We start from the raw sequence: 11700 nt of genomic DNA, 5'->3' as shown, positions 1-11700 counted from the left end.
TTTTCAAGCCAGACTTGAAAGGCTAGGGCGAACAAAGGCAACAGGGCGACTTTTTCAAGCCAGACTTGAAAGGCTAGGGCGAACAAAGGCAACAGGGCGACTTTTTCAAGCCAGACTTTAGGGCGAACAAAGCAATGACTTCTCCAGCGTGACTTTGTACGGGTCAGTAATTTGTTTGTATTGACTACCATGTGTCTGCATCCTATTTCTGTCTGTTCCTCTCGGCCCTCCTTGCGGTGACAGAGTCGCTTCACGCTGCGAGAGCGAACTCTCTCTCCTCTGTCCTGATTCTCCTGGACCTGTCAGCGGCGTTTGACACGGTGAACCACCAGATCCTCCTCTCCACCCTCGAGGGGATGGGCGTCTCAGGCTCTGCACTCTCCCTGCTTGCATCCTACCTGACAGGCCGATCCTACCAGGTGACATGGAGGGGGGCCGTGTCGGAACCACGCATGCTGACTACGGGGGTTCCACAAGGTTCAGTTCTGGGCCCCCTTCTCTTCTCGCTCTACACAACATCTCTGGGTTCTGTTATTCGCTCGCATGACTTCTCTTACCATTGTTATGCCGATGACACCCAGCTGGTCTTGTCATTTCCTCCCGGTGACACCCAAGTGGAGGCACGCATTGCTGCGTGCTTGGCTGACATCTCGAAGTGGATGGCGACACACCACCTGAAGCTCAACCTGGACAAAACCGAGCTACTGTTCCTCCCGGGGAAGGGTTGCCCGCACCGAGACCTGTCCATCACCATTGATGATGCCGTGGTGACGCCAACTCGGACTGTGAGGAATCTGGGTGTGACCCTGGACGACCAACTGTCGTTCTCAGCAAACATTGCATCGGTCACACGCTCCTGCCGATTCCTCCTCTACAACATCAGGAGGATTCGCCCCTTCCTCACTGAGGAGACGGCGCAGGTGCTCATCCAGGCTCTGGTCATCTCCCGCCTGGACTACTGCAACTCACTACTTGCTGGAGCCCCGGCGTCGGCCATCAGACCCCTGGAGCTTGTCCAGAAAGCTGCAGCACGTCTGGTGTTCAATCGCCCCAAGTTCTCCCACACAACTTCCCTTCTCCGTTCTCTACACTGGCTCCCTGTAAGAGCTCGCATCCAGTTTAAGACTCTGGTGCTAGCCTACAGGGCAGTGAAAGGAACAGCTCCTTCCTATCTCCAGGCCTTGGTCAAGCCCTACACCCCCGCCCGACCACTTCGCTCTGCTGCCTCGGGGCGATTGGTTGCCCCGTCGCTCAGAGGTCCCTGCGGCCGATCCACCCGGTCACAGCTTTTTTCTGTCCTGGCCCCTCAGTGGTGGAATGAACTCCCCACTGACGTCAGGACAGCAGAGTCGCTGCCCATCTTTCGGCGCAGACTGAAAACTCACCTCTTCAAGAAGTACTACCCTGAGCCTTCCTCTTAGCACTTATTGCATTCGTATTAGTTGTTGCACTTACTGTATTCGTATCAGTTCGCTGCACTTATTGAATTCGTATTCGTTTACTGCACTTATCCTATTCGTAGTAGTTTGTAGCACTTATTATATTCGTATTAGTCTGTTATTAGTAATTTGCCTCTGCACTATACTTTTGCTCTGGTTTATGCTTTTAAGATGCTTGTTTAAGAAAGAGATGCACTTATGACTTCTGGTGACTAGTAGTTCTCTATGTTGAATACACTTCCTGTAAGTCGCTTTGGATAAAAGCGTCTGCTAAATGACTGTAATGTAATGTAATGTAATGTGTAGTTGTGGGTGTGTATGGGGCTGTTTTCCATCTGATGAATGGACATAATCTAGTGTTCCCCATTCATTTTCTGTGGCGGTCACTTTTCATGGGTGTAACAAAGTTGACTAAACCACTCAAAATTCAATGAAAGTAGTGATCAGCAATTTTATATGTTCAAATGCCTAGTGTGGAGGATATCAAAGGCCACACTATTTATGATTGATTAAAGTTGTAAATCGGTCAGATTTGACCCGAACACGACAGGAGGGTTAATTCAGGAAGTGAAAGTAGATCAATGCATGTAGCTTGATGAGTGTGACCTTTAGTGCTGGAGGGACAATCCTGTTGGGTAATTATTAAACCTATAATTTAATGGAAGCAAGCAGCAGGTGAGGTTAGTAAATGTTTCCTGTTCCGCTACTGTAAGGTAATCCAGTTTGTTTTAGTATTGATACTTCCCCAAACCTGGTTATAATTTTATTTTTTATTTAAGGACACAGCTTCTTAACTGTACCAGAGTTAGACTTGTACCAGACTGCGCATTCCCACAAGTGACAAAATAAAATGCAAATGTCTGTTTTGGTGTTTTATTGGTTACTATTACCCATTTCGAGACAAAAACATATGTAACCTGTATGCCGCCCACAGCTGTGCCTGTGACAGTCCGAGCAGCATTCCTAAGGAAGTGACGGTAAAACTCCACCTGCCAGGTGCTTTAACTGGGCGTGGCTTCAGTTTGACTGCACAACCCCAACCAGAAACCTTCTGTATTTGATATCGCTCTCCGTATTAGTTGTTCGGACGCTTACTGCATCAGTGGACACTTTCTTTTGAGGTAAGCACCTGATGTAGTGTTTTAAGGATTGGATTATGGCTTTATGTTATGTTAAACCAAGTGTATTATACTCATAAATCAGCTGAACAAAATGCTGCTTTTATACACATTTTTGTTTCAATCCTGTTGTCTTCAATTTACATTTACGTTTTGTTTTGTGCAGACTCTCCATTTACTGAAATATTACATGATTTCTGGCGAGAGATTGAACAAACAAACCCACAGGTTTAAAGAATACATTTTAAAAAATGTAGAGGCAACAGGTTTTTATGTAGGTTACACACACCGCCTGAGTTAGAAAGCTTAACTCATCATATGAACAGTCATATTGTACACGCCTGTATATTTTGATTTGTATGCAAAGAGAGTTTAAGGAAATGGAATAAACATGCGTGGTGGTCACACAATGTAGCCTACTTTTGTTTCTTGCAATGTCATGTTAGCATAACAGAGTTTAATTTATTTTACCATTATTTTATTTTTACAGCTTCCTTGACTGTAACCTGTTGAACAGGCATGATGGTGAACTGCTGTGGTCTGCTCAATGCCAATAAGGAACCAGGTAGGAACCAGAGCAGTTTAAAGACAATTTATACATAATGAACAAGGATGATTGTGGTGTGTGTGAATACATTGGTTTGTCCATGTAAAGGTTTGTGTTTGAGCCTCATAGTGGCAGGAAGGGGCTTTTAAAAACATTTTAAAATTGAATATACAAGGTAAACATTTATGCTGGAGGTGAATGATCAGATCTAGCGATTCAGAGACTGTAATTACGGACCATGAACCATTTGCAAATATTGTCCTTTTCCTTCTGTTTCTGGGTCAGTTCCTCTGAAGAGCGTAGAAGTGGAGCTGGAGGTGAGGGACCATGTGACTACAGTGATCTCCACTCTGAACTATGAGAACAAGGAGGACAAACCACTAGAGGCTGTTTTTGTCTTCCCTCTGCCTGGAGATGCTGCTGTCTGTCATTTCAGTGCTAAGATTGGACAGACACAGATTGTAGCTGAGGTGAAGGAGAAACAGGAGGTGAGCTGGACAGTGAAGGCTTACTCACAAAGGAGCTTTAAAACACAGAGAATGTTGCTCACATGTGTCATCTGTATTTCAGGCTCGTGAGGAGTATGACGATGCTTTGAGCTCCGGTCAGCAGGCCTTCCTGTTGGAGGAGAGTGAGCAGAGTCCAGATATCTTCTCTCTGAGTGTGGGCAGTCTGCCTCCAGGAGAGAGCGCCTCCATCAGGCTGGAGTACGTCACTGAGCTGGCTGTGCAGGCTGATGAAGGGCTGAGGTTTTGTCTGCCTGCTGTGCTCAACCCTCGCTACCAACCTCAGGGTAGGAGAACCAGCCAACACCTTCATCAGGAGCAATTAAGCTTCACCTTAGTGCACACCACACCTGTCCATACAGAGGCTTCTATTGCATCAGTACGTGTGACGACAGAACTCTTGTCATGCAAGAGCTGCATTTTAGAAGAATCTAATGCGCATTTAATGCATCCATGTTAACTTCAGTAGTTTGAAAGAGGGCTGAGGTGGAAACTGTGTTCACACTGACTCCCAATGTTTTCATACAAACATCCATAAGGCTTTTGTCTAGAAAAGATGGAAACAAAGGGCTGAATATTCATATTTATATCCTTGCTAGCTGCATGGCTCAAGTGAATGAAATGTCATTCAATCGGTTTGAAATATCTAAACTACTGATGAAGAATTGATGTGTCCCCTTCACACCATTTTTCTGGCTTCACAAGCAGGCTTACATTTTTTGCTTTTGGTGAAATGTCTTTAAGACTTTTGGATAGATTGCCATTCGTGGATTGTTACAGATATCCATGGTACCCAGAAGATGAAACCAAATGTCTTTGATGATGACTTTCTTAGAGCGCCACCAGCAGGTCACATCTTTCAGGTTTATGACCAAATACCTGCAAAACAACATTTGCATCAGCCTCAGCTGTACCTTGTGTTAGTGACCATTTAGAAAATGTAAGCATGCTAACATACAACACTTAGATGGTTAAAGTGGTTAACATTATACCTGCTAAATGGCAGTATATTAGCATTGTCATTATGAGCATGGTACCATTAGCGTTTAGACACAGAGCAGCTAGCATGTGGACCTTAAGTGTTAAGTTTTACTACTTTTAGTTAGGTTGGATATGTTCTGCCTTCTACTACTTAATATTCTGTGATTATTATTTTTTTCCCTGCATTTCCAACTTTCAATGGACAGTTTGACAGAAAAAAAGAGGAGAAGAATGTATGATGTCCAACAATGGCTAGGATGGCGCTCAAGATTATAGCATTTCTACCTTGTTCACAGGGAGTGGAGGTAGTGCAGGGGTCAACGTTCAGGTGACCTCTGTTCCAGCCTCTCTGGTGCCCTACAGTCTGTCCTTCTCCGCCCGAGTGTCCTCTCCTCGTCCCGTCTCTAAAGTAGAGTCCAACTGTCCCCTGGACCCTCTCCAGTACCTCAACACAGAGAAAACCCAGGCCACGGTGGGTAGAGGGCTAATGATGATTGTTTCTTATCACTGAGAAAAAGATAAAACAATTTATTTATGTTTGAGTGTGTTTTGTGAACTGCAGGTCAAGTTGGCTGCAGGCCACAAGTTTGACAGAGATGTCGAACTGCTGATTTACTACAAAGATGCCCACCAGCCCACTGCTGTGGTGGAGGCAGGACAGGCCTCTTCAAAGCCTGGTGAGTCACCATTAGAGAAGTGTTACTTTAGCAAAACAAAAGGCCAATACATTCAAACTGATGTAATATGTTAAATGTAATTAGTTTGATTTTAAACATATCTGATGAGTTACATGTAAGTGTGAAGATTGTCATATAGCTGAGTTATATATGTTGGAATAAATGATAAAAAGACACATTTCTGATCATTTTCTCTGTGTTTCAGGCACTCTGATGGGTGATCCAGTAGTGATGCTGAGCCTGTACCCAGAGTTCCCCCAGGCTGTGATGTCTTCAGTCGCCTCATGTGGAGAGTTTGTCTTCTTATTGGATCGATCTGGCAGTATGTCGGGTGCACGTTTGAAGAGTGCCAAGGTACAAATTATGTTTTATTTCTTTCGTAAAATCATTCATAGTGTCTCTCTCACACAGTGGCCTTCACCATCTTCTCTCTCCTCCCTTAAGGATACTCTGCTGCTCCTGTTGAAGAGCTTACCAGTGGGCTGCTATTTCAACATCTACAGTTTTGGGTCCAGCTTCCAACACATCTTCCCGTAAGTCACTCCCTCGAGTCACTCAGTCCAACACATTTCTGTCAATTCTTGTTCATGTATGTGTTCGTTGCTCCATCAGTTCATATATGTGTTTCTGATGCAGTAAGAGTGTAGAGTACAACCAGAAGACCATGGAAGAGGCGCTGAAAAATGTTGAGGAGATGCAAGCTAATCTGGGAGGAACAGAGATCCTGCAGCCTCTCAAACATATTTACAGCCAGCCCTGCATTCCCAATCAACCTAGACAAGTAATACAACACACACACACACACACACACACACACACACACACACACACACACACACACACACACACACACACACACACACACACACACAGACATGTGTAAAACAAGTTGTACAACTCTCTCTTGTAAGTAATAGTATCACAACATTCAGTCAGTATTTTCTACTGTTCTATTTTTAACAGGGTTATTCAACACATGTTGCATGTTTTTGGCTGTGATGTTATGTAACTTAGAGTGATGTGTAAACTCTCCTCCCTAGCTATTTGTCTTTACTGACGGAGAGGTGGGGAACACCAAAGAAGTTATAAATCTGGTGAAGCAGAATTCAGGTTCCCACAGGTGAAACAACAAAACGACAAAATACAAAAGAAAACACCCACACAATTCCCAGAATATGTTCCAAGTTAAATTGTTGTGTGTTAATAACAAAGCTACGGTTTTGTAGGTGTTTCTCTTTTGGAATTGGGGAAGGGGCCAGTTCTGCTCTTATCAACGGGTTGGCCAAGGAAGGAGGAGGTCACGCTCAGTTCATCACAGGGACTGACAGGATGCAACCCAAAGTAAGACACCACAGCCTTTATATCATTTTTTAATTTTTTTAATTTTAATTATACATGCATATTAGGTCAGATGGCACCATTAGAAATGCAGAATAACACATTTATTAAAAACCCAGTGCCACTACCAACTTTTTGTAAATTGTTTCTTACTCATCAGGTGATGCAGTCGCTGCGATTTGCTCTGCAACCAGCTGTGGTGGACATCTCAGTCAAGTGGGATTTGCCAAAGGGAGTTTCTGTCACTGCTCTCTCTCCACCACTCACAGCACTTTTCCAGGGTCAAAGGTCACTGGTTTATGCCCAGCTCACTGGACAGGTAGGAGCTGCACCATCTCATATTATCTTAGGTTAATTATTATGATGAGGATACAAATGGTTTTCAACACTGTGATGCTTTCTCAGAGTTCAGAAGCATCACAGGGCTGTGTGACGGTGAAGTACAGTCTGGCAGGTCATCCCTCTCAGAACCAGCTTCAGTTCAGTCTCAAACCTGCAGAGGACACTGGGTAAAACAGCACTGTTATGCATTGGGTCCTGACCTTACAAATGTTTAGTTTGATTTAATTATTTTGATAAAATAAAACTGTAGCAAGGGATGAGAAACTTGACACTATTTAATAAAAGAATATTGCACTGATGCATGGCATATGTCTGCTCAGTGGCTGAGCAATTCTAACATGTTTCAACACAGTCCTTGACACCTTTGCACTGCTGAACATACATAAACCCTTAAATCAATTATTAACATTTTTTTTTTTGTGTTAACAACTCTTACCTTTCTGCAGATTAACAGTCCACAGGTTGGCTGCTCGGACTCTGATTCGCTCCCTGGAGATGGAGGAGAGAGAGCGTGATGGACGGGAAGATGGAGGAGTGAAGAAGAAGAAGGTGGTGGAGCTCAGTGTCCAATCAGGAGTGAGCAGTGCCTTCACTTCCTTCATTGCTGTCAACAAAGGCGACGGTGAAGCGATTCAAGGACCTCTGGTTCGCAGAAATGTTCCAACACCCAGTGAGTGTTTCCAAAAAAATAAAAAACTACAGTTACTCTCTACTTACTAGATACTAGCTGAACATGAATGATAATGTAGAGAAACATTGTGATGAGAGATTTGAAGCATTTGTTTAGTGCTACAGTGTGTATTTGCGTTTGCACATTGTTTGTATGCAAAAAGTTAAACTTTTGATATAATTGGAACTATTTTGAACTGCTTGTTGTTAGTCATCGTAATAAGCTCAGAAACCAGTAGCTTTGTTGATTTTATTTTTTTAAAGTAACTCTCATGGCTCATGTCTTGACCTCATACTTTTTTTTCATCTCAAAGTGATGATGGCCATGGGTATGAGGCAGATGTCCTGTGGTGCTCCACAGATGACGAGTAAGTAAAAATCTCAAAGTTGATTGCGGGTGGAATACACATCTTTCTATAAATAAACTAAATGGACGTGAAAAAACAGTAGCTTTGTTGATTTTATTTTTTCAAAGTAACTCTCATGGCTCATGTCTTGACCTCATACTTTTTTTTCATCTCAAAGTGATGATGGCCATGGATATGGGGCGCTGTGTTCCGATGTCCTGTGGTGCTCCACGGATGACGAGTAAGTAAAAATCTCAAAGTTGATTGCGGGTGGAATACACATATTTCTATAAATAAACTAAATGGACGTGAAACAAAACAAGAGAAAACACATTTCTCTGGCGGTATTCCACTGCTTGCTTATTTGTAGATTTCATTTGATAAACTGAATGTAAAGAACGACTTGTTTTTGGCTCCAGTGTCATTGACATTAGAAACATGCGATTGTCTAGTGCAGCAAGTTAGGAAGGTTTCACTGTCGTTTGTTTTCATGGAGGCATATCTGTGCCTCTCGCATATTTTTATTTTTATTAACGTATTCACTATGAAGTCACATATTGGTTTGCAATGTTTACTGAGGTAATAAATCAAGTTTGAAATAGGGTCATTTTCTCATAGACTTCTAAACAATCAGGCTTACTTTTCAATCACTGGAGTCACCCCCTGCTGGCCATTAGATACAATGCAAGTTTAAGGCACATTGGCTACATCGGCTTCAGTTTTCAGTCCGGGACATTGCTGCCTGGTCATTGTACTAATCTCAGAAGCCAGTGGTTCAGCAGTTGATATTTATCTTAACTCATTCTCAAATAATGTCCTGACCTGTTTCTCTTCATCTTTTTATCCTCAAAGCTGACTCCAATCGCCATAGTAACTGTGCTGTTAACCTAAAGCCTAAAGCTAGCTTATTTTAACACACAACTGTGTATTCCTATAGATACAGTCTATGCACAGACTCCTACATATGAACTACTGTATGTAGGAGTTCAGGAATATTTCACCAAAATGCCCAATTTGGCCCAATGTGTTTACTTTAATACCAATACTAATACTACTACTAATAAAAGTAATAGTATTAAGGTTATCCTCTAAAATGAATTAATAATAATAATAATAATAATAATAATAATAATAATAATAATAATAAGGGATACTAATATATCAGGATGTGTGCTCTCTCAACAGCTTATAAGATAAGATCTAAGGGAAACAGCGTCCTAAGGTTATCCTCTAAAATGCAATTCCACAAGACATTTGAACAGTCTCTGCAAACTGAACATGTTGTTCGCCGCGGGCGTCCAGCACGAAATAAAATGTCTCTGTCCAGTTGTGTCTTACTAGTTTCGTTCACCACATCATTCTGGTATCACTATAACAGATTTTACTGAGTGATAAATGTTACAGTTCACTTTCAAGGCTTTTGTTATGGAAACAAAAATACCCAAAGAAATATTTTATGTGACCATAGACTGTTATGCCACAAAGAGATGCCTGGCTTACCCGAATATACAACAGCTGGTATCTGCACATGAATTTCGCACACATTTCTAAAGCACCACACTAGATTTGTGCCGAGGGCAATTCATGATTTAATTCCCCAGCAGAGCAGTGGATGGACTAGTGTTATTTGTGACAGAGTTTGAATATTGTGAAAAGTCATCTGGGGAATTAGCAGGACGTTGAAAATGAGAAATACAAATGAAAAAAGATGAAGAATTTATACATAGCAAAGATATTGAAATAGAAAATGTAAATGTATTAGCTGGGTAGAGATGTCATGCAAAGACTGTTGGAATGATTAGTCACTTAAACAAAAGTGACTACACAGTGGCTGCACCTGCACAGTCGGACCTTGTGATTATGAGCTCTCTTCTTTTAATCACCCTGTAAATAGTTTAAGATGGAAGTTTACAAATGCAAATGTTAGCTGGAGTCATTAGACGTTTAAAATTGGAGAAATATAGTTGTTATAGCCTTGTTAACGTGATGATGGACTGTAGGTTGCTGTGTTAAAATGACAATTACTCATATTATTCAATATGTAATTATCCTATTTTAAAGATGGAACTAAATAAATTAAACTCTGTTTATCTTGAGATGTATTTTAATATATTAAGTAACATGCTAACATGGAACACATATTTATAAATGTTGCAATCACTTAAATATGTTTAACTGCAACATTTCTACAAATCAGTATTTAAATAGGCAAAAATGGACAAGAAGAAATGAATGGTCCTTATACAGACCAGTACAGTAAGCCACAGAGATGATTTTATCTTCTCACTGTGATTTATCTCCTCAGAACGCTGCTCGCCCAAACAGCCAGCCAGAGACCCTTTGCTGCAGCTGGTCTCCCTCCAGAAGGCGTCTGGCTGCTGGGTGCTGGATCCAGCTCTGGCTGCTGCACTGGGAAAGACCAGCGAGGAGGTGGAAAAGCCCAAGCCTGCATCGGTGGGTTACAATTAATAATAGGATTTGTTTTTCATGTGAAATTTAACTTATTTAAGTTTACTTTTCAACAGTTGTAATAACTATTGAAAAGTAACTGAACTAAGGAAGTCAGATTTGACCTTTTTGCTATCTGTTTTCCCTGTCGGATCTGTTCCGTTTTTGATTTCTTTGATTTGGTGAATTAGGTGAACCAGGAAGTGTGGGCCACCATCCTGGCTCTGATCTGGCTTCATGGTTTCAAGATGGACGCTCAGGAAGAGTGGGAGCTTCTGGCTATGAAGGCTGTGTCATGGCTCCGAGCTCAGAAAGGTAAAAATCATAATAATAAGTTTGAATCCGTTGTTTTTAACAGTGTGTGAATCAGTTGATCAGTAAGCTATTCAGTCTGCTGATGACTTGTTCTGTGTTTTTCTTTCAGCATCCTGTGTGACAGAGTGTGTGGAAGCAGTGAATTCTCTGTTGGGTTGCAACGTGCAGAGAGACACCTTGGGGATCTGAGGTTTTCATTAAAGTGGCTTCTCCTTCAGGATTGGTACAAATTTACTCCATCCTGCCATCTTTACCTTATAAACACGGCACTTTTACACTTTTCACTTTTAGCTACGCAGCTGTTTGTTTAGGCCCCTGGAACATACTTTGAAAAATACTATTTCATGGTAAATACTTTGTTTTTAATTTGTAAGATACATCCATGCAGGGTCCGATGTTGTGAGCTTTTCTTTTGCCTCAAACTTCAATGTCAAGTTGTGTGTGAATCAGTTTTACTTGTGAAAATAAAACTTGTCGTTCTGATAAAGGATATGTGAATGAAGAGTTAGAGACCTTCAGCCTCATGTGTTAACTGAGGATAGGCACGAATATCATGCCAACACATCTCTCTATGAAGAGTGGGAACTGTATAAGTGTAAATGGTGTTAGAACAGGACAAAAGCACTACTTTTCACCGTGCGTTCACAAACAGAAGGAGATATTAGTTATGACAGTTGCCCGTCCTCCTTGTGTTTTTAAAGTGGCTGACTTAGCCAATTCCATATCTCTGTGCACTCATAATACCATCCAAAAAATGTTTTTGATTATGCTTGCATAATCAAAAAAAACCCTAACTAAATTTGCTTGATAAATAGAAACTAGGATACCTATAATCCCTTCCTATGTACTATATGTACCTCGTGGCTGGTGAACTAAATATCAATAATGTAGCTTATTTCATGGACCGACCTTGTTGAAACCTTTCTTCATTCATGACAGTAAGACCAGTATAATATAAAGACCTTCACTAGGT

At 41.6% G+C, this 11700-nt stretch overlaps 1 protein-coding gene across 2 annotated transcripts; it reads left to right on the top strand.

Annotated features, from left to right (window-relative positions):
- The first annotated feature begins 2523 nt into the window (after nt 1-2523).
- On the top strand, nt 2524-11004 carry LOC129101237 (von Willebrand factor A domain-containing protein 5A-like). Of its 2 annotated transcripts, XM_054611087.1 has the most exons (19): nt 2524-2560; nt 3048-3122; nt 3390-3592; nt 3675-3897; nt 4888-5063; nt 5154-5268; nt 5474-5622; nt 5713-5801; nt 5905-6049; nt 6309-6388; nt 6495-6609; nt 6767-6925; nt 7012-7115; nt 7395-7618; nt 7932-7985; nt 8143-8205; nt 10270-10418; nt 10604-10727; nt 10837-11004. In XM_054611087.1, exons 2-19 carry the CDS (start codon nt 3077-3079, stop codon nt 10914-10916), a joined length of 2298 nt encoding a protein of 765 aa, XP_054467062.1. In that variant the 5' UTR covers nt 2524-2560; nt 3048-3076; the 3' UTR covers nt 10917-11004. The 2 variants fall into 2 exon arrangements, with proteins under 2 accessions (XP_054467062.1, XP_054466977.1); XM_054611002.1 differs by having other exon boundaries at nt 5474-5801.
- Nucleotides 11005-11700: the final 696 nt, after the last annotated feature.

This window comes from Anoplopoma fimbria, chromosome 1, assembly GCF_027596085.1.
Source record: "Anoplopoma fimbria isolate UVic2021 breed Golden Eagle Sablefish chromosome 1, Afim_UVic_2022, whole genome shotgun sequence".
NCBI lineage: Eukaryota > Metazoa > Chordata > Actinopteri > Perciformes > Anoplopomatidae > Anoplopoma > Anoplopoma fimbria.
This window is presented reverse-complemented; position numbering and strand designations above follow the sequence as displayed.

What these genes read in the sequence shown, in the direction of transcription:
- LOC129101237 (XM_054611002.1), top strand. Translation starts at nt 3,077, where the DNA reads ATGATGGTGAACTGCTGTGGTCTGCTCAATGCCAATAAGGAACCAG. An exon ending in TTCCCAATCAACCTAGACAA is followed by an intron (nt 6,050 to 6,308) that starts GTAATACAACAC and finishes TCTCCTCCCTAG; the next exon opens with CTATTTGTCTTTACTGACGG. An exon ending in ATGCCCAGCTCACTGGACAG is followed by an intron (nt 6,926 to 7,011) that starts GTAGGAGCTGCA and finishes ATGCTTTCTCAG; the next exon opens with AGTTCAGAAGCATCACAGGG.